This window comes from Saccopteryx leptura, chromosome 4, assembly GCF_036850995.1.
Source record: "Saccopteryx leptura isolate mSacLep1 chromosome 4, mSacLep1_pri_phased_curated, whole genome shotgun sequence".
Taxonomy (NCBI): Eukaryota; Metazoa; Chordata; class Mammalia; order Chiroptera; family Emballonuridae; genus Saccopteryx; species Saccopteryx leptura.
In genome coordinates this window covers 49,373,234-49,396,479 of record NC_089506.1, presented here as the reverse complement: position 1 = coordinate 49,396,479, position 23,246 = coordinate 49,373,234, and the positions used below count along the sequence as shown (strand labels likewise).

Genomic DNA, 23,246 nt, shown 5'->3' with positions numbered 1-23,246 from the left:
TATGGGTAGTGTAGTTCAAGAAGAGGAGAGAGTAAGACCGGCAGAGAGTTGAACGACCAAATTGGCAGAGGAAACAAAAAAAAAAAAATCAAGAATGAAGATAGGAGAAACAAACAAACAAATATAATAAAATGGGATAGCTTATAAAGTCTGTGGATTATTCTTGATTTTGAGAGGTTATCTTCTTGCTTTTTCTTTTCTCTCCCTCTTCCTGGTTGGTGACTCTGTACCCCGGGTTCTTCCCCTTTGGCACGCTCAGGTAGAGGTTTGCAGTTGGTAAGTCTCTATGGCGATGTCATGTATTGTGCTTCAGTTTCGTTGGCAGTCGAGGATCATTAGCATTTATAGGCTCTGACAGTGAGAGAGTCCGTGTTCCTGGAGCCTCTCTCCTAGTCTTTCCTTCCTCAATTAGTAGCCTGATAATCCAGCTATGGGGTTGCTGCTGCCTCTCCCTGGATAGTAAGAGGCTCAAAGAGCTGGCAACTCCCCACTCTATTTCCATTCAGCACAGGGCTCTGGGTAAGGCTCAGTTAGTCAGAGCTGCTAGCATAATCAGGCGGGGCTTCCGCCCACTCAAAGACCTCTGACTCTGCCACTCTGTCCAGTTACACGGGCGGGCGCCCACTCCCGGGGCGCTTCGAGGAAACTCTCGCTCACTATCTGTGCACAGACCAGGATATCAGGCCAGAAGTCTTACACTCTGAGTGAAACCTCTGCCCGCATGGTAAATTTCCAGCGTTGGAATTGGCTCTCGCTCCCTCCCTGTGCACGGCTTTTTCAGGGCGCTGGGGCGGTCCCGAGATTCTGCTTTCGGCCCACACAAAGGCCCCTGACTTTGCCCCTCTGTGGGATAACACGGGCTCCCACTCCTGAGGTGCTGGGAGGAATCTCTTGCCCACTCTCGGTGCGCGCCAACCAGGATATCAGGCCGGCCGCCTCACCCTCTGAGTGAAACCCCCACCCCCACGGAAAAGTTTCAGCATTGGAATTGGCTCTTGCTCCCTCCCCGTGTGCGGCTTTTTCAGGGTGCTGGGGCGGCCCGGAGATTCCACTTTCAGCCCACATAAAGGCCTCTGACTCTGCCTCTCTGTGGGGTAACACGAGCACCCACTGCTGAGGCACTTGGAGGAATCTCTCGCCCACTATCTGCGCGCGCCGACCAGGAGATCGGGGAAAATGGCTGCCCCACTTGTCTTTCTTTGTCTGGGTTTGGCACGAGTGCTAGCTTGTATTGACTGGGTTGCCACAGGCACAGTTTCTCCTCAGCTTGGATTTCCGTGCCACAGCCAGGTTCGGCCATTTGTGCCTCGGCCTGGATCTATTCACCCCCTTTGCCCGCCTTAGTTTCTATATTCTCAGTTCCCAGGTACAGCAGCCCTGTTTAGGTTAGTGAGGAAGGCAGAGCATTTCTCCCTGTTTCCTTCGGGGTTTGATTATATATTTAGCCAATTTTTCGCTCGACCATACTTTGGGTGTATTGCGAAACATCTGGAGGCTCCAAGGATAGGTTTTTCTGTTTCTGGTTGAAGATCTTGTTGAGTTTTTTTTGTTGTTTTTTTTTTTGCATTTTTCTGAAGCTGGAAATAGGGAGAGACAGTCAGACAGACTCCCGCATGCGCCCGACCGGGATCCACCCGGCACGCCCACCAGGGGCGACGCTCTGCCCACCAGGGGGCGATGCTCTGCCCATCCTGGGTGTCGCCATGTTGCGACCAGAGCCACTCTAGCGCCTGAGGCAGAGGCCACAGAGCCAACCCCAGCGCCCGGGCAATCTTTGCTCTAATGGAGCCTTGGCTGCTGGAGGGGAAGAGAGAGACAGAGAGGAAAGCGCGGCGGAGGGGTGGAGAAGCAAATGGGCGCTTCTCCTGTGTGCTCTGGCCGGGAATCGAACCCAGGTCCTCCGCATCTTGTTGAGTTTTGGGGGAGATTTATCGGTATCATCCCCTGTATATTGTTGTTTTTATCCTTTCCCACCTCCTGATTTCTGTATATTGTTAAATAGTTGCAATTTGCTAAATTTATTATTTCTGGTAGCTTTTCTGTGAATTCCTTAAGGTTTTTCTACATACATGATCATGTCATCAGGAAATATTTTGTTTAAATGTTTACTCCTTCCTTTCTAATCGATGCCTTTTATAAATATTTTTCTTACCTTACCACACTAGGCAAGACCTCTGGTACAGTATTAAATAAACATGGTGAATGGACATCCTTGCCTTGTTGCTATCTCAGAAAGCATTGTCTTTCTCCACTGGATCGATATCTATAAATGCTTGAGTTGTTTTAGATCCTCACATTCATTTTTAGTTTATTATTTTTAGTCTAATGTAAGAAACAAGTTGCAACATAAGCCTATTTCTCCTTAATTTTTAGTTTGTTGAGTAAGCTTATGAAAGTGGATATAATTGTAAAGGGAGATGGTCTTTTTGTTAAAAGATATGTTAAAAAATATTTACATTTAAGCACCTGATTAAGGCTTTATCCATGCGGTAGAGAATAGTTATCTCCCATTGTGTTTTTTCTTAGAAATAGAACCTTCATCTTTTTCCCAGTTTTCTGGCATCTTGGCCAGTGAGGTGTAAACTTACATATTGGTGGGACTTCTGAAGGCTCCTTAAAGTAGCCTTTTATATATTTATCTTTCCTTATTTCCTTCTCCCTACTGCATGAAATGCAGTTAAGATGGTGGACGCTTTTTTTTTAAATATGATGGAGTAACTTCTTTGGATTTAAGCCACTGTTATTTGTAGTTTTCTGCCTTATGTAGTTTACCAAATCCTCCTGATGCACAATTCTTCAAAAAGAAAAGCTCAGGCCAGCTTCCTTTGACAATTTGTTAGAAACAAATAGTCTTCAATTAGTCCAATTAATTCTGTCCCTATTCCAACTGAGTTTCCCAAGAACCAGAAGGATATCCAGTGTTTTAATTGGATACTTAAAAATGATACTAAGAGATGAGAGCTATAGGACGTTCATCTGAGTCACTTTTGAACTTGACAGAGAACAAGATAACAAGACTCTTTCAGTAAGTGCTAAAACCATATGATTCTGTCTGCCATGAAAGGAATCATTTCATAATCACAAATGGCAGACAAAACTGCAGGCATTCCTACTTTGCATACATATTCTTTGGGTAATAAAATAAGTAATTCCCAAAGTCCCTTCCTTCTTTCTATAGATTCCCAATGAAGAAACATGAACAGGAAAATGTAAGGTCCTTAAGAGCAGAGATTGTCTTTGTTTTGCTCTTGCTGTATTCCAGTGTTGAGAACACAACCTGACACATAACAGATTTTCAGAATATGTGTTGAATAAACAAATGAGGGCTCAGTGGGTCTGGGTTCCTCAGGACTTAAGTGCAAATGAAGTCTGTATAAAAGGGTCAAGTTGTAAGGGAATATTTATTCCCTGGGCTCATCCCTGTTTTGCAAAAGCAATACTTTGCCCCTTGTGAAAGCAGCCCCTTGTGTTTGTCTTAATATGCCATTAGATGATAGGTTTCTTGAATGTTGAAACAGTGAATCACAAGGACCCTGTCAGTGCATTTTGCTATGTGGGCTTTTTTGTTCAGCCACAGTTGGCTGGAGAAAGAAATCAGCAAACACCTGGAGTCATTGCCAGGTCATGGTTTCTTACCTTTGCATGCTGTGGTTTCATGCTTCTAATAAACAAGATGAGAGCAGTGAAGTTTGCTCTTTATAATCCAGAGTTCTTCACATGTTTTCTACCCAGCAAATTAAATTCTTTATTTGCCTGATGAGGATTATTTCATGATTCCCTTTCTAAAAGGACTAGTAATTTGAAAAATTGGAATAAGTGTGTAATCAATGTCCATCTAAGGCCTAAAAGAAAACAATTTCTTGTTGTTTTACATCCTCAGTGAGATTTATGAGGTAATAGCTTCTACTGGTGGCTTATGGGGAGCTCCTAGCTCTAATACAGAGCTGCAACCTGGCATTTTGGTCTAGGCTTTCAACTGTACATGGCCCAGAACTCTTGCTGGTTCTGGTTGCTTGACCTCTGGGTCCATTTTCCTAGAGGGGATTCCTGATCTTTGCTGCTGGATGTTCTGACTGCAGGGTGTGCTGGCCTTCCCAGATAACCCACTTGTTCCTTTCCACTGACTCGTCATTGTGAACCTGACTGCAGGCCTGGCCGAGACCATTGCTGCCACTGCTTCCCTTGTCATTGGGCCTCTCAGCTTGACCTTGGGCTTCCTGGCACTGAACGCCTGCCGACCCCCTTCTTTAGAGCTTCTTTTGGCGTGACATGCAAATCTGAGCAGGTGGTCTATATTCAAAGCCTCTTTTTTTCACAAACTTTGGGTTTCAAGAAAACTCTCATTCAGAACTTCCACTATGAGAGGGTTTATGAGAAATTAGTTAAAACTAATGTGTAACTAACTGTAAGGTAGTATATTTTTTCTAAGCTTTGGTAGTATTGAGGTATAACAGGAACACTTATTTTTATCCCATCTTCTCATAGAAGATGGTGGTGTGATTATCAGATATTAATAGAAAGCTAAACTCTTTAAGCTCTTTATATTTTAATCCTTTGTGAATACCTAAAACATTTTACAACAGCAGTTTATTTATTTGACAACTTGAAGTTGTGCTGGGGTACCAGAGGCATGGACAGCTGAGCTCTATCCTTTTGTCATACGGGAAAATATGAAATTAGGATCAAAAAGTGTGTCTACTGGCAATGGGAAATATGAATTTAGGACCAAAAAAGCATCTACTAGAAACTTTCTCATTTTCTTTAAAAAAAAATCCATCTAGGATAACATTGATCTTTGTGGAGCATTTACTCATTTACCTTTTCTCCCAGCAAATACTTGCAGGGTAGTTAATATGTGCCAGGTGCTCTTCTAGGTACAGAGGCCGAACATTGATCAAAGCCAACCAAAATTCTTCCCCTCCCAGAATGTACATTCAAATAGGAGGCATCATTTAGGATAGAAATTTAAACAAATGAGCACAAAAGCCCTCTTTTATCCTTGCCAGAGTTTGCAGTAGTGTTATTTGTTTATTCCTGGATAGGATACTCTAATTCTATATAGGATAGTCTGACTAAAATGGATCTGCCTGTTGTAAGTATATACATGACGGTGGGAGCAGAGGTAGTCATGGAAAGTGACACTCTTAAACATTCATCAGTTTATTGATGGAATCTGTAACTTTTTCCCAACGCCCCCCAATAAAAACCTCTACTAAATTGTGATCTCTTTAAGCACGAGCAATAATTGTCTTTTTATTAGTTTTTTTCTAATTTCTTTAAAGACATGATTGTAAAAATAGCATTTTATTTATGGATTTAGTAGGTATATATAGGACAGAAAAGTAGCACGGTGGATGAGGGTGATGTTAAATGGAATTATACTCTTGCAAGTGTCCTATATTTTACTTGAAGTGTTTCAGTATCAACTCTCTAAGTAAGCACATTGTGATAAACTAAAGATGCATGTTGTAATCCCTAGAGCAAACACAAGAAAAAAATGCCATGAGATATTGAAACATTTTTTTAACTCTAAAACTTTAAAGTAGGAGAGGAGGAACAAAGAACAAAAATAGATATGACAAATAGAAACCAAATAGCAAAACCAACTATATCAAGGTAAGTACTTTACGTGTAAATAGCTAATCACTTCAATCAAAGGCAGAGATTGTAAGACTGGATTTAAAAGCAAGAAACTGCTATATAGCATCTATAAGACATACTTTAAACACAGACAGAAAAAGGGTTGAAAATAAAAGCATGAAGAAAGATATATCATGGAAACAGCTTAAATGGCCGTATTAATATCAGACAGTAGATTTCCAAATGAGTATTACTAAAAACAGATTTTGTTATGATAAAAGGGTCAATTATAAATGTACTTATGTTAATAGCTTCCAAATACACGAATAGTTCCCAAATACGTGAAGTTAAACAGACCTAAAGGGAGAAATAGACAAATTCAGTCATACTTAGATACATACTTTGAGACTAAAATGAAATTGTAAAATTTTTACTTAATTAAAATCTCACAGTTCTGATGTACTCATCTTTTTTTATTTTTATTATCTTTATAACAGCATTTTGCTGCCTAGAACTAAATCACGTAACTGCTGTTTTGCAGCCCCATTTTCTGTTTTACTGCCTATCCTGATCTTCAGAAAAGGAAATTATTTTTTAGTGGGCAGGGGAGAGAGGAACAGACAGACGGGAAGGGAAAGAGATGAAAAGCATCAACTCACAGCTGCGGCACCTTAGTTGTTAATTGATTGCTTTCTTGAATGTGCCTTGATGGGGGTGGGGTGGGGGGTCCTCCAGCAGAGCCAATGACCTTAGGCTTAAGCCAGCGACCCCACACTCAAGCTGGTGAGCCTCTGTGCAAGCCAGTGACCTTGGGGTTTTGAACCTGGGTCCTCAGCATCCCAGGCCAATGCTCTATTCACTGTGCCACAGCCTAGTCAGGCCAGAAAAGAAATTTCAACTTCCTCACTTCCAACTCATTTTATACTTTTTGCCATATATATACTTCATCTCTTTTATAAAAGGTATATTTATTACAGATAGTCTCACCCTAAACACACCTCCCCTTCCACCTCCCCCATTATCCTGCTGTAAAAAAACCACTCTCCATTGTTCTGTACTTAATATTTAAGTCCGTGTTCACAAACAGTAAATACAGTGGTGCCTTGAGATACGAGCAGACCAACATACTTTTTAAGATACGAGCTGCGACTCGGTCCATATTTTTGTTCAAGATATGAGCGAAATTCCGAGATAGGAGTCGTGATTCGGGAAGCTGCCCCTAGTTGGCATGTTGGCACACAGGACCAGTATCAGCAGCACAACACCAGCATCTCGTTCTTTCTCGTGTTACCCACAGAATCAAGTCGAATGTCATGCGCTGTACTCATTCTTGCATCATTTTTGCATTTTTTACTAACTTTTTTTGTGTGTGCTATCATGGGGCTGAAGAAAGTGAGTGTAAAGGACGGTGAAAAGAAGAGAATGATGTCGACAGAAGTAAAGCAAGAAATAATAGAAAAACATGAGCGTGGTGTAATAGTGATTGAACTGGCAAGGCTGTACGACCGCAATACATCTACAATTTATACCATCCTTAAACAAAAGGATGACATCAAAAGCGCAAATCCAGCAAAAGGTACTATAATTCTGTCCCAATTAAGGACAAATATCCATAAAGAAATGGAGAAGCTTCTACTGGTGTGGGTGAAAGAGAAAGAGCTGGCAGGAGATACAGTGACGGAGACTGTAATATTGGAAAAGGCACGTATTATTTACAGTGACTTGAAGAAGCAAGAACCATGGACCTCAAAAGAGGCAGCAGAAGATATGTTTAAGGCAAGTCACGGCTGGTTTGAAAATTTCAAGAAGAGATCTGCACCCACTCGGTGGTGAGGCATGGTGAAGCTGCCAGTGCTGATGTTAAGGCAGCTGAGGAGTATATTGCACGTTTTACTGCACTTATCGCAAAGGAAGGCTACATCCCCCAACAAGTGTTCAACTGTGACGAAACAGGATTGTTTTGGAAAAAAATGCCCCTGAGGACTTTCATCACCACAGAGGAGAAGAAGCTGCCAGGCCATAAACCCATGAAGGACCATCTGGCCCTTGCATTGTGTGCAAATGGTAGCGGTGACTATAAAGTAAAGCCACTGCTAGTGTATTGTTCTGAAAATCCTTGAGCCTTTAAGACTCACAAGATTCTTAAAGAAAAGCTGCAGGTTATGTGGCGCGCCAATGCTAGGGCATGGGTTACGCGACAGTTTTTTATTGAATGGGTAAATCTCATCTTTGGTCCTGCAGTGAAGAAATATCTTCAAGAAAATAAACTCCCGATGAAAGCATTACTAATCCTTGAAAATGCTCCAGCCCACCCACCTGGTCTTGAAGATGACATTCTCGATGAGTTCAAATTCGTGAAAGTCCTCTACCTCCCACCCAACACGACTTCTGTCTTGCAACCTATGGATCAGCAGGTCATTTGCAACTTTAAAAAGCTTTACACAAAGCACTTGTTCCACTGCTGCTTTGAGGTGACTGAGAATACAATTCTAACCCTTCAAGAGTTTTGGAAAGATCACTACAACATCGTGATATGTTTACACATTATTGACTTGGCATGGCAAGAGGTTACAAGAAGAACCTTGCACTCGGCATGGAAAAAGTTATGGCCTGATGTTGTTGCAGACAGGGACTTCAAAGGATTCAAACCAGAGACTGAGACTGAGGTAGAAGCGTTGAAGGAGATTGTGTCCCTTGGAAAGTCGATGGGTCTGGAGGTAGATGAGGGTGACGTAAACGAGCTCGTCGAGGAACATGAGGAGGAACTCTCAACTGAGGAGTTGAAGGAGCTACACATGATTCAACATACAGAGCTTCTGCAAGTGATTAGTAGTGAGGAGGAGGTAGAGTTGGAGGAAGTGATTTCTACAAGTGAAATAAATTAAAGACATGCTGGCAATGTGGAAGAAGCTTTCAAGTTTCATTGAAAAGAAACACCCAGAAAAAGTTTCAACTGGTCATGCTTCAGCACTTTTTAATGACACTTGTTTGTCACATTTCCGTAACATTTTAAAAGGCAGGCAAAAGCAAACCTTTTTGGATAGATTTTTTTTTAATTTTTTAAAAGACTTTATTTATTCATTTTAGACAGAAGAGAGAGAGAGAGAGAGAGAAGGGAGGAGCGGGAAGCATCAACTCCCATATGTGCCTTGACCAGGCAAGTCCAGGGTTTTGAACCGGCGACCTCAGCATTCCAGGTCGATGCTTTATCCACTGTGCCACCACAGGTCAGGCTGGATAGATTTTTATTCAAAAGTCCTGCAAGTGAAAGTGCTGAAAGTGCAGCCAAAAAGGCAAAAACAGGTGATGATTAAATGAAAAATACATAATGTTAAGCTTAGATTAAGTTTAAATTTAAGAAAGTTCATTTTTTTTTACAATTAAGTTTTTGTGGTTTAATTTTAAGTAAAGAAAGTGCAGTTATAGTTTTGTTTGAAGTAAAGAAAATGCAGTTTTAGTTTACATTTAGTGTTAAGAAAGTGCAGTTTTAGTTTATGTGTCTACTGTGCCTGCATCCCTTCCTCCCTCCTCCTCCGCCATTCACCTCTGTTAGCTGCACTCGTCTGTCTCCAAGGTAAGAATACAGTACTAAATAACACTTTTTTATTTCATATATTTTGTTATGCATTGGTAAAGAGACATTTTTAATGTCTTTTTTCATAATTTAGGATGGTTTGGGGATGTTTCACAGGGCTGGAACGGATTAACTCTATTTCAGTTATTTTAAATGCGAAAAATTTGTTTGATACATGAGTTGACTGACTTATGAGCTCGGTTACAGAACGAATTAAACTTATATCTCAAGGTACCACTGTACTAGGTTTGATGTTTCGAAATTTTGCAAAACGATGAAAGCCAAGTATAATACCTTTTTTAAAAAACTTATTAATACATGTACATTGAGTTTAACTATTGTCTAGTCTTCTATTAGATGAATAAACTACTCTTTAGTAGTCTCTCTACTGGGGATACATTCTTTTACTTAGCAGTTACATATAGCATTGCAGTTGAGTGTTCCCTAAAGCATAGTTGAGATCTGCTAGGTACAGTCGACACTCTGTATCCTCTATCCATGGATTTCCATCCAGTTTCACCCAGTCATGGATCAAAAATATGGAAAGAGAGAGAGAGAGAGAGAGAGAAAAGAATTCCAGGATGTTCTGAAAATTAAAACTTAAATTTGCCACGTGTTGAGAACTTCACTGAATCTATAAAAATGAAATGATGGGTAGGCATACCCACTGTAGGCTAACTGCAAATATAGGGTATGTGGAAATCCTGCACCATTTTTTATGAGGGACTGGAATCTTCTCCGAGTTTGGTGTCGGCGGCGTCCTGGAACCAGTCCCTCAGACACAGAGGGTTGGCTGTGTTCCGGAGTGCTCTCCAGAGTGGCTGTGCCACTGTACTTTCCCTGGGATGCGTGGGAGTTCTCAGGGCTCCTTATCCTCACCAAAACTTGATACAATGCCAGCTTTTTCAATATTTGCCAATTGTTGGTATATTTAACATTATTAATTTTATATTGCATTTCAGTAAAAACAGTTGAGGATAAACATATTTTCGAGTATTTCTTGACCATTTGAATTTCTTCTACTGTAATTGCCATTTCATCTGCTTTTTAAATTGGGTTGATTGGCCCTGGCCAGTTGGCTCAGTGGTAGAGCATCGGCCTGGCATGCGGGGGACCCGGGTTCGATTCCCGGCCAGGGCACATAGGAGAAGCGCCCATTTGCTTCTCTACCCCCCGCCCCTCCTTCCTTTCTGTCTCTCTCTTCCCCTCCCGCAGCAAAGGCTCCATTGGAGCAAAGATGGCCCGGGCGCTGGGGATGGCTCCTTGGCCTCGCGGCAGAGCGTCGCCCCTGGTGGGCGTGCCGGGTCGGGCGCATGCGGGAGTCTGTCTGACTGTCTCTCCCCATTTCCAGCTTCAGAAAAATACAAAAAAAATAAATAAATAAATAAAGTTTTAAATTGGGTTGATTATCTCTTTATCATACATTTATAGAGTTTCTTTTTGTTTTTTTAATAGTTTCTTTATATGTTCTGAATACTACCTTTGTTGACTACATGAATTCTAAGTACTTTTACCCATACTCTAACTTGTCTTTTCACTCCATTTATGGTAATTATGGACATATTTAGCTTTTAAATTTTAAAGTAAATAAATGCACGTTTTCTTTTAAAGTTTGTGCTTTATGTGTTTTATTTAAAAATCCTTCCCCATTTCATTGCCAAAAAGATGTTCCTTCTGTATTTTGTGCAGAAACATTTACAGTTTTGTAAATTATATTTGTGTTTCTAATCCATTCGGAGTTTATAAGTATGGTGTCAGGAAGGAGGACCTTGTTTTGTCTTTATTCTTATGTATAGCTTGTGTGTCCTTTTCCCATGAATTTACTGATTTCTGCTGTGTACCAAGTGCCTTTGTACTCAGGAGTTTGCTTCTGTGCTCTTGCTCTTTAGGTCTATTTGAGTGGCTGCACAGAAAGCCCATTCTATTTTAAGTATTCAAACTTTATAGTGCTTTTTGAAATCTGATCAGCCTATTATGCTCCTTAAAAATTACCTTTACTATTCTAGATCCTTTATTCTTTATTTTAATTCTTTTTCTTTTCTTCTGGAAGATTTTATTTTATTGGTTTTAGAGAGAGGAGGGAGAGAGACAGAAATCATGGGAGGAGCAGGAAGCATCAACTCATACTAGTTACTTTTCATATGTTCTTTGACCGAGCAAGCCTGGGGTTTCAAACAAATGACCTCAGCATTCCAGGTGAACACTTTTATCTATTGTGCTACCACAGATCAGGCTTAAATCTTTTTTTGGACTATATAATGCATACCAAAATGCTCACAAAACTGCAAATGTCATCAAGCCAAACTAATCACTGTAAAGTGAACACACCGTATAACCCCATGCATGTCAAACACTGCCAGCCCCCAAAAGCCTGTCCTTCCTGTGACTGCTCTCCTGAATATGGTCATTACCTTCATGCTTTACTTTATGGTTTTTGCACTCAGTGTGTAATTCAGATTGATCCATTTACAAAAGCAGAATCATAATGTATGCAGTCTTTATGTCTGGCTTCTTTCTCCCAGCATTACATTTTTAAAATGTTAAGCCTTAAGTATCAATTTTAGAATTGGCATTCAAGTTCCAACAACAGCAACAAAAAAAAACCCTGTTAAGATTTTATTTTTAATTATATTGAATTTATGTATTAATTTGGTGAAAATTGCTATCTTACTGGATTTGCATCTTATTCATGGATGTAATACCTATATTTATTACTATGGTTGGGTTTCATATAATTTTTTAATTCTCTCTATGAGGGCTTACATATTTTTTATTACAGTAGATGTTTTTCTAAGTATTTTATAGTTGTTATTTCTGTTATCCGCTGATAGCTAATTGTTTTACCTTTCTAGGTGGTTCGAATTTTTTCTTTGATAACTTTAAGGATTTCTTTCCTTGTTGTACTACACTGCATCTAGATTTAAATTTTAATTTATTATCCTTCTTTGGACTCTTGTATTTTCAATCTGAGGATGTATATTTATTAATTCTGAAAAAATCAGCTGTTCTCTTGAAATACAGTCCCCATCCCCCTGTATCCCTTCCATGTCTCTGTATGTTCTGAGACACTCACCGAGGACCTCTACGGAGTCCACCTGTGAGAGCCCCAGAGCTCCCTCTGGGCCTGTCTGCCCTCCTCAGACCTCATGATCCATGCCCTTTGGAAGCGTCCTCTTCTTGCTGTAGAGAAGAGAGGGTAGATACGGGCTATGCTGAGTATGAGGAGGAATTGGGATTGCTTCTTAGTAAAGACTCTTCCACTTCACTCCTGCCTTCCACAGTACCTGGTGCCTTAACCCCTGAGCCTGTCCCACTCTGGGGACCCTCTTGCTGGCATTTGGACTTACCCTTCTTCCCATACTAAGTGGTTTCTAATTACACAATGTATTTTACATTTTGTTAGTGTGCTTCAGGATTACAGATGCTTTTTGGTTTCATCAAATCTGGAGTTTGTTTCTGTTTTCAATTTCTTTGTTGTTTTACCGTTTTTTGAGACAAGTGGCATGGAAATGATTTGAAATCAGAAGTCACCTACCAGTCTTTCTTTAGCCTACCCCAGACTGTCTTTTGCTCCCACCACTGCACTCAAACTGTTTTATAAGGTCTTTTTTTTTTTTGCCAAAGGCAACATTCACTTTCTTCTCTCTAACTTTAACCCCAACCTGCATTAAACATAGATGACTGGTATTCCTGTTTTAAAACGTTGTTTTCTTAGCTTCACTGATACTCAACTGTCCTAGTTTATTTTCTTTACTGGATTCTCCTATTCTGTCCATCCCCAAAATATTGGTGTGCCCTGGGTTCAATGTGATGTCCCCTTCTTTCTTCTGTTATAGTTCCCCAGCCTCATTATGTCATCTAGTCCCATTGCTTTAAATGTCATCTATCTAATACCAGGGACTCCCAAATCTTTATCTCTTATCACTTTTCCCTGAGTTCCAGATTTGTGTATCTGACTAACTTTGATTAACTCCACTAAGATTTCTAATTGACACTCTCAAACTCATTCCTGTGTTGCATATGCTGTTTTCTTTGTCTGAAATGTTCTTTCAATTCTTCAACGCACTGGTACCTGATTATCCCTAATATCTTCACTCAGCAGTCACTTCTTCTGAAGCTTTCCTGACCAATCTACCTGAGGAAAGTCTCAGCTCCAAGTCACTTTATTTTATTTCTCTTAAGAATTCATCTGGAGTTTTGGGTGCTTGCTTGTTTTACTGTCCGTTCTCCATATTGACCACTGTTACCTTTATAAGATTTGGGTCTTGTTGATCTTGTCTTCTGCTGTATCTGAGTACCTAGAACAGTGCCTGGTATATGACTTATGCTTGAAAAATTCTTGCCTAATTAGTTAATTTTATTAATAAAACATTAAACTATTCTATTAGAAAGTTGTCAAATATGTTCTAATTTGATATGAATAAATTCTTATGAAGAATCAAATTAACAAAATTAAAGATTTTTTTTCCCCAAAGAATAGCCATATTTATTTTTACCTACAGAGCCATAGACCATCTTTAGGTTTCTGTTGTCATGTAAATTATCTCAAAGATGAAACATAGGCTTGTTTCTGAACAGAACTGTTTATTGCTGACTATTGGTGAGGATTTTTAAAAATCTAGAAAAATGTATTAAAACACTAAATATTAGAATGCCTTTATTTTCTGATAAATTTATTCTATGGCAAGGACACGTCATTGAACATCAGAGTTGTTTTCTGCTAATATCTGTCTCTGATGGCCATATGCCAATAAGAGTAACCACAGAGCTGGTGTGAAAGTGTTTTGATAATCAGATCTTCTGTGTGGCTTTTTTAAAAGAAAAACATTGTTTTAGAAAATTTTACCAGTACTTTGAGTGGTAAATGGTTAGAATTTTGCTAACTCTACTAACTTAATAAAAGCAAATTTGTTTACTGAGTAAATTAAATTTTTTGTTGATTGGTACAGCTTAGTATTCAGCAACCTGGTAGGCGTTTTGGTTATCACCCAACACTGCTAAAATGAAGACAAATACCATCTGAAATGTTTTGTGGTTATTGATTTCTGTGTTAAATATGTTCTTTAAATTTTATTACATGTAAACAGTCCAGTTGGACTTTTTTCTTTTAGATCTCTGGTATCTGCTACAACAGCAAAGTACTCCCGGTTCATCAGGTGCTGTACATCCCTAGCTGGGCGGCAAAGTTCTTCTCTTGGACGCTTGAACCCATCTTCGCATCTTCAGAACCCACCACCGAAGCCAGAATTGGGATGGGGGCCACCGTAGACATCCAGAGGCAGCAAAGGATGGAGCTGCTTGATCGGCAGCTGATGCTTTCACAGTTTGCGCAGGCGAGGCGACAAAGACAGCAGCAGGTAAACTAGAATAATAGTATTTTAAAATTTAAAAATACTCAGTGGCCTAAGTAAACGTTTCCTTTGTGACTATATGTGTGTAGAGACTATACTTTATTCCTGTGGATAAATGCAATATCCCATTGCAATGTGGATATTTGGTAAGTTTCCTAATAGAATGTAAGTCTCTGGTACCTATTCTTGGGTTTTGTTTTGTTTTTTCTTAAGGTTAATAAATATAAACTGCATCTGAAAGTTTGGTCAAACTGGACATTCTTGTTACACTTCTATTAGATAAGAATTATTTCTTAGAGAAACACCAACCTAGTTAACAAGATGAGATATATCTGTTTCTATAATCTTGTAAAAGCCACAGTGTCTTCCTGTTAAAATGCTTATTATTATGTGCTCTGGAATAAAGAGCAAATGTAAAACTTTTTGATTTTCTTTGGTTAAAATGAAGAGAATATGGAGGCTAGAAAATTTTCAAGGGAACAAACCCATGAGTAAATCAAATAAATGCTGTGTTAAGTGTGTTTTCTTAGTCTTGTCATCAGTCATCAGGAAATACTGAGCATTCGTCTACAATAAACTGCTATATCCAAACAATCTGAAATCACTCTTGTCTTTTAAGAGTTACTATATGTATAGCAGGCCAAAACCTCACACCTGCTCTTTCTTTGGCACGTCTATGATCCTGTGTACTGGGCTATTTATTTCTTGCCTCCATCTTCTTTACCTGCTGGGGCATGAGAGAGGTTGCTCTTCTCACCATATCCCTGTCTCCTGCCTTCATTGGGTGTGAGATGTAGGTCTGCGCACAAACACCTCACTGTGGTCTGAAGAGGAGAAATCAGTTGTGACATTCCTGGTGTCCCACTGGAAATGTGGGTCTCAGAGTTTATATCTGGGTGGGAAGAAGGGGACCTGTTATTAATGGGCTGATTCTACAGGTGAAAAAAGAAGTGATGGTTATTCACTGCAGATATGTTTGAATTTGAGGTGAATCTGGAACATAAAGGTACCTGTGATGTAGTTAAATATGGAGGACAGCATCTCTCTCAGGTCAAAGCTGGGGTGTAGATCATGGAGACAACTTTGCAGGGTTGAGAGGTGAAAGCAAGGTGCTAGATGAGTTCTGTAAGAGAATTCCATCCAAGGTGGACTGAGTCTTGTATTTAGCAGGAGGAAGAGGTATTTTCTAGAATAAAACTAGAACAATGAGGGAGATAAAGAAGTATGTATGGTTCTGAGGTTTCTTGCTTAGATAATGGGATGGATTGATGACAGCACCATTTCACCAATATCCGGAGAGCAGATTTGGGGGAAATGTATTGACTGAGCTCCCTTTGGAATGCCTGGGAGGAGTTCCTCCATTGGATAGCTATGGATCTCGTGCTCATGAGCAAGGCAGAAAAGTGGTATTTGTCAGATTGGAGTCCACAGGCAGATTTTTACACATGAAGTTTATCAAGAACACTGTCAGGATCAGCATCTTTGAGGGGAGGGTGATGAAGGACAGAACTAGACTTTGAACAACAATTACAGAAAAAGGGCTGACCTAATTTTATGGGGAGGTGTGTAGTTGGGAGAGTGCTTAAAAGGTGGTTGTCCCAAATTCAGACAAGGAGCTGAAAATAAACCTCCATCAATCAGTCACTGGGTCCAGATCGCAGTCCTTGGCTGGCTGGCTCTCCTCAGATGCACACCATCCACAGGAGGCATGACGCTTGAGAACTGTGAGGTGCTAGCACCCCCAGCAGCAGGAAGATGACGCACCTTAGTTCTGAGGCAGGTGAGGGGGATTTGGATGGCAGACCACAGCATCCATCCCTCGTGCTGCTTGCGTCTTGGTTTACCTAACTCCTTGGAGCAACTCCTCCCAGTAGCACTCTTCTGGGAGAAACCTTCAAGAGGAGGGTTAGTGGGATGAATTACATCCCCTTCTGCCAAAGCAGATCTCAGGATCACACTGATCATCTCCCTCCTCTACTCTTCATTTGAGAGTCCCTTCCCTCTTGGCTGGAAGGCTTAGTTGCTGAAAGTGACACATACCCTGACTCCTGTGTGCTCTGTCCCCAGAAGCCATGCCTTTCTCAAGCTGCATCTGCTACACCTGTCCATTGACTGTAAAAATCGAGCAGGGGAGTACCGAGAGAAGCCTTAGTGGATCACTGGGACGCCACACCCAGTCTTCCACCTGCTTTGTGTGCCCCTAGCCATACCTTTTCCTGACGATCAGGGCTCATTACTCCTGCCAGGATAATGACTTCTTTCCTTGCCTGCTGGTTTGGGGCACAAAAGCCCAAAATAGCTGGTTAACAGCTATAACTTAAAATGTAAAGGCATTCTTGCTTTTTCTGCTGATGGAAGGGTCCCCCTCCTGTGAACCAAGCTGTGTAAGCCCATGGAATTTAGAGTTGCAGGGATAAGAAGCCTAGATTCCCCAAACACATCACTGGGAGGAAGGATAATCAGGGTCACTTCTCCTTTTACCCCTGATTTCCAAGATCTGTGTGTTGTTCCTGTTGGGGACACAGCAGGGTTTTTAGAGTTTATACCGCATGCTAGAGAGCCTGGAGTGCCATCTTGCAGGGTATCATCTCCAAGTTGGGATTTCACTTACACTTTCAACTATCTCATTGGTCTGGCAAGCTGGCAGTTCCTTAGTTGTATGGTATATGAGAGGGTTTATGTATTCCACAGTCTTGCTACTGCTGCCCCCACTTTGCGGTAAGTGGGCCTTGTGGTCTGATGTGATATGATATGGTCAGCAGAGCAAGCCTTCTTTCTGTAGCCCCACAGTTAGTGCTGCTGGTTCTCTTTGAGGGGTGGTGGTGTACTGGGGCTCAGTGTTGGTCTCTGTTGCCATCAGTAGTGAGGTTTGCCTTAGAGCATGGGGTCTGTGCACAGCCTCCACCCCTGCTGCCATGGCTTCTTTGTTACATATCTGCCGACACTGGGGCCGGCGGCTGACTGATGCCAGTCGGCTGAGTCATTCCATCTCCCTCTTCTGTGGTGCATGTCCATGGTAGACATTAACCAACAAAACATGTCGAACTTTATGCCTACTTCTTTAGCTGTATCCACATACCTCTTCCCTGGGTCTACTTGTCCCCTACTATCCAGTTCCCTGACCAGCCAACCATGTCATTTACCATGTCCAGTGAATCCTTATATCCATATGTGTTATTGCTTCAGGCTACTTCTCTTTCCACACACAGTAGAGGACCAAAGGCACTGCCCAGGCTCTGCCCACTGGGAGGATTTCCCCTGGTGCTGTCTTTCAGGATCACCCCTGAGTGGAGCTATAGTGCATCCACAGGCCATTTTCAGCTTTCACTCGTGTACTGAGCCAACCCACCTAAGACCACACATGGGGCCATTTTCTTCCTCTGTCACTTGGTTACAAGGGACCCACCCCATGTGACAGGAGTTATGAGCTAAGGAAGAGGTTTTGGTACAACAAAGGTGATTGGCATGGTGGTCTGGCATACCTGCCCCTGCAGCTCACCTGTGCCCTCCGGCCCCACCCAAGCTGACCCTAGAGTCTTCCCTCTGAGGATGGATTTCTTCGGGTCCACCTGACCTTTGATCTTCGTGGGTCTTACACTTCTAACCACATGCTTGCTTTATGTCCATGGCCAAGCGCATCCTATCCCCAGGGACCAGCATCCATTTTTCAACAGCATTTAATTCTTTGCTTTATGCACACACTCTTTTTCCAGGACCCTAGGGATTTAGGTCATGGTTTTCCCCTTGTGGCTTGCTGCACATTCATTTTAGTGTCTTTCCCTACCACACATACTCTGAACACCACAGGATCTGCCAGGTTATACAGCCCAAGAATGGATGAAATAGACCAAGTAAAACAGACCACAATCCCTGGAGAGTACGTGCGAGTCAGGCAGCTGTGAAGTAACATCCTTGGTCTGTTGCTCTACCCACTGCTTGGCTGGCTCCTCTACTTTCCAAGGTCAGTCTTGTCCCCAGTTGATCTGGGGTTTAGAATCCCAGCCCCAGGACTCTTGCCAGAGGCTTTCCATTGACTGGTCTGCTAAAGAGAGAAGAGCACACTATTTCTTCAGTCCTGGGCCTACTCAGTTCCCCCTCATTTATTCTGAACATCGGCTTTGAGAAATGATAGCCAGTTCCTTTGTGTCCTCTGAGGCTCGGGGAGCTGGCTTGCCCAGGGACAAGCACCTGCGATGGAGTGCAGGATTGGGACTCAGATATGTCTTGACCACAGGCCTCTGCCTCCCAGTTAGGAGAGTCCTTGTGATTTTCTTTTCTTTCTTTTTTTTCTTTTTTTTTTTTTTGCTGTGGCTGGCAGAAAACTCGGTGCCAGGTTTAATGGTCATCCAAATTAACTGTTTAACCCAAGTTAGAACTTCTGCTTCTGTCTTCTCTATATTTTTAAACTTTTTGTTTGTTTTAAAGTCCTTGTGTCTTTTATTGTAGGCAATTTCTAATTCTGTTACTGCATTTAAAAATAAATGTAATTTGTTTAAAAACTGTTGATTTTCAGATGTTTTTCATAGAACCCTGAGTTTATTTGGTCAGGAAGTCTTTCAGTTAATTACTTACTCTTCATTAGACTGATCTGTCTGCAGTATGTCATTTCAGGCATTCCAAAGTAATGCTAAAGCCATGTATTTCTTTCTCTCTCTTTGCCTGCTTCCTGTTGTGTTATCGCTCTCTGTCCCCCACCTGGAAGCTGCTTATCGCCCTCTGTCCCCCACCTCCTGTGGTCTTGGCTTTGGGGTCACAGTCAGTCTGCCAGTCAATACTTGAGACTCTCTGACCAATACCTGTGAATACTCAGTGGGCAGAAAAGAAGTGAAAAACATGTCCTTTCATTTAATGAGTTTGTATTCAACTTCAGGAATCTGAGACATATTTACTTGAATTAGATAAACGTCCAGGAACACTGGAATATTGAACAGAGTACCCAGCGCAGGAAGATATCTGAGAAGAGCAGGGTTTGGGTGGGCAGAGAGCATGAAGCAGATTATCCAGAAGAAAGGTGTCTTTCAGGATCACCCCTGAGATCATCAGCAAGGGTGAGGGAGGCGTGGGGATGAAAAGAGGCCCTGGAAAGGAAAGAACTGGGCAGACCCGTTTGAAGTGCGGCAGGATACAAAGTGAGAGATGGGAATAGACAGCAGATGTCGTGGAGGTATTTTTAAACCTGGCAACCGATTTGAGTTTTGACACTGGAAGCAGTGCAAAGTGGTTTAGTTACTAATGCAGGACGACTGTCTCAGACACATTCATCGTACTGCAGTGTGTAAGGTAGATGGAAGAAAGGAGAGCACAGAGGAAGAGACAAAGGAGGTGATTTTTTAGATCCAGCTCTCCGCTGTATGAATGCCTTGTCTGGGATAAGGAGCTCTTCACTCCTTAACGGTGTTGTTTCCCAAGGTCCCCTCCTTCCTCCGCCTGCTGAGCTTTTCACCCTGGACACTGCCAGCAGGCGCCCCGCCCGGTCCATTGCTCCCACCACTGGGTAATGAGCTCATGGCTCCCAGATTTAGATCTGTGGACTAGACCTCCCTCCCTCTTGGCCTCCAGACCTAAAGATCTTACTGTCTACTGGACAACTTCACTTGAATGTTCCACAGGCACTTGAAATTTGCCATTTGCTAAATTTGCTTCTCCTTCTCACTTGCTACCCTGGTGAAAAGCACCATTTCCTACCCAAAGGCCCAAACCAGAGAATGTTGGCTTCACCTTTGATTTTCCCTTAGACATCCATATCCCACTTGTTCCCCTCCCCCGATTAAGTACTGTGGAGTCTTCCTTCTTTATATAAATGTGTCATTCCCTCGCTCTTCATCCCACTGCCTAGGTCAGGCCACCCTTACTACTTACTGGATTTCTTTTTTTGTTTGTTTGTTTGTTTTTACAGAGGCAGAGATAGACAGGGACAGACAGACAGGAACGGAGAGAGATGAGAAGCATCAATCATCAGTTTCTTGTTGCGCGTTGCGACTTCTTAGTTGTTCATTGATTGCTTTCTCACGTGTGCCTTGACTGTGGGCCTTCAGCAGACCGAGTAACCTCCTGCTGGAGCCAGCGACCTTGGGTCCAAGCTGGTGAGCTCTTTGCTCAAGCCAGATGAGCCCGCGCTCAAGCTGGCGACCTCGGGGTCTCGAACCTGGGTCCTTCCGCATCCCAGTCCGATGCTCCATCCACTGCGCCACCACCTGGTCAGGCACTTACTGGATTTCTATAGCCCATTCCCTAACACACTGTCACAACTACCTCCCTCTCCCTGCTCCCCCTAGTTCAGCCCCCCAGAGTGGATCTTATTGAAAGCTCAAATCTGATTGTTTCACTTCTACTTAAATCTTTCAGAAGGCCTCTGTGTAGCTTTCAAGGTAGTTACACCTCATTGCATAAGCCCCTCCTTGCTTTTCAGCCACATCTCTCTTGCCCCGTGTGCAGCCCTCTGGCTGACCACGCTACCTATTTGCAATATTTCATAGCCCCTTGTGTCTCACTTCTTGCCTTCACATCTGTCCTTTCTCTGCTTGAAACAAACTTCCCTCATACTAACTTCCACATCCTCCTTCCCCCCTTATATACACAACTTTTGCTTGCCCAACTCCTGTTCACTTTTCAGTATTCACATCAAATACGACCTTCTCTGGGAACTCTTCTTATCTCCCAGTTGGATCTGACCCTCTCTCTGTTCTTACAGCCCCTGGGTGTCTCTTTCATGGCACTCACCACTCCTGCCGCTGGGCCAGGGTAGTGCGTCTTGGGGTAGTGGAGACTTTTTTCTTTGTATCGCCAGTACGTGAACAATGCCTGGTGCACAGTAAGAACTGACATATTTGGGGAATTGATGACTAAATATGTGTAAAATAAATATTTACAGAATTACTGAATGTACTGAGGCCAGCTAAATACAGGTAAATAGTCAGGGCTGGAAAGATATCCTCTGAGAGGGCAGGTATGAAGTGAACCGATAAAGATAGACTGAGACCCATAAGTTTAGAGAGTGCAAAGAAGAGGAAGGAAAGGAATTCAGGGGCTGGGGGATGAGGAGAAAACCAGGAAAGTTCAGTGGCAGGGAGCCTGGAGAATAGGATGTTTCAGGAAGAGTGGAAGAATGAGTGTTCAGCAGATTCAGATGCCACCCCTTCCTGATAAAGCCAAGATGAGATAATGACCAGGAAAAGACCAGTAGACTCAGCAAGAACTATGTAGTTCATTGTTGAAAGGAGTTTCAGTGGGAATTCAACACATTAAGAATTAATGCATGGCCCTGGCTGGGTAGCTCAGGTGGTTAGAGCATCCTCCAAGGTTGTAGGTTAGATCCCCGGTCAGGGCACATACAAAAATCAACCAATGAATACATAAATAAGTGGAACAACAAATCAGTGTTTCTCTCTCTGTCTTTCTCTCCCCCTCTCTCCCTCTCTTTCTTTTTCCCTCCCATTCTCTATCTAAAAAAAATTCAATTAAAAAACAAAGGAGAATTAATGCATGGAATGGAAGTGGGGCAGGAACAAACATCACTTGACTTCTCGGCCGTGTGGTAATCACATCTACGTTCTTTAAAGTCACCTATGACATCATACTGCTACATTATATTAACCCTTTTTAATATGCTCTATATAGCACACACCAATTACATGTATCTAAAGGACGATGAACAGTGTGACAGCTCCATAGAGACTGCTTCAGCTGGAGCTTGAGACGAGAGCACCGACAGGGTCAGTGACCGGGGTCCTTCTGTTCATCATCAAGCACAGTGTGATCTTTCTGAACACTTCCACAGCAGTTATCTACGTGGAAGCTCTTGGGTGATCTTATGGATCCATGGTGATGAAATCTGAGTTTACTGCATAAATAATGCTGTAGTTTCTTTCTTCTGTTTCTCATCTTCCCTCACACCCCTAGTTTTCCTGTTCTTCTGTAAATTTATGTAGGGGCAGTGTGTTTGACATACTTTATTCTCAACAGCTCCTTGCTCTCAGAGTCCATCCGCTTCCCCTAACTGAGCTGCTGGCTCCATGGTTGGTGGCATCACAGTCATCCTGGTAGTTGCAGCTGCGGGTTATTTTCCACTGCCGTGGCCATTACATAACTTTGCACAGGTTTGTGCTCTATTCATTCCTCAAGTAGTATATGACATCTTGAAGAACAGGAGCTGTTCTACTTATTTATGTCTCTTGGTTCTGCTGTAGTGCACAACCTGGAGAGAGTGACACCACCCTGACCTTCAAGAAGTTTGCAGCCCACCAGGGAAAAAACAGATGAGTCAATACTAAGCGCTAGGTTTCTATTGGAGTTTGTACGCAGCAGAAAGTGAGTTCTACTTCTCCCCAAGGGACTCAGCAAAGCCCTGTGTGGTTGAGGGGAATCCTGAAGAGGCCAATATTGTGGCAGGCATTTCAGGCCTTGGGAACCTTGCAGGGAAAGCACAGAGGCTCCAAATAGCTGTGGGAATAACATTTGCCTAAGCTCAGGGTTTTCTTAAGGAACAGGCCACGAAAGATGAGGCTGGGGAGAAAGCCGAGACCAGGACGTAGGGGGTCTTATGCCACACTAAGAGTTCTTTTTTCCTTTGTCCTGCAAATAGTGAGTCATAAAAAGTGAAACCTTTTATTGCAGGAGAGTAAGTTGCATTTGTTCTTAAGAAAGATTACTTTGGCCATAATCTGAACAGTCAGTTGGAAACATGGTACTGGACAAAGAAGACCAGTTGGGAGACACTGAAGATTCTGGTGTTTTCAGGATCT

The 23,246-nt window shown here is 42.1% G+C and overlaps 1 protein-coding gene across 1 annotated transcript in view; it reads left to right on the top strand.

Annotated features, from left to right (window-relative positions):
* UBAC2 (UBA domain containing 2) overlaps window positions 1-23,246 on the top strand; it is a 242,298-nt gene that overhangs the window by 168,850 nt on the left and 50,202 nt on the right. The window contains exon 7 of the mRNA XM_066380618.1: window positions 14,266-14,511. Coding sequence (XP_066236715.1) covers window positions 14,266-14,511 — 246 coding nt within the window. The remainder of the gene's footprint in view (window positions 1-14,265; window positions 14,512-23,246) is intronic.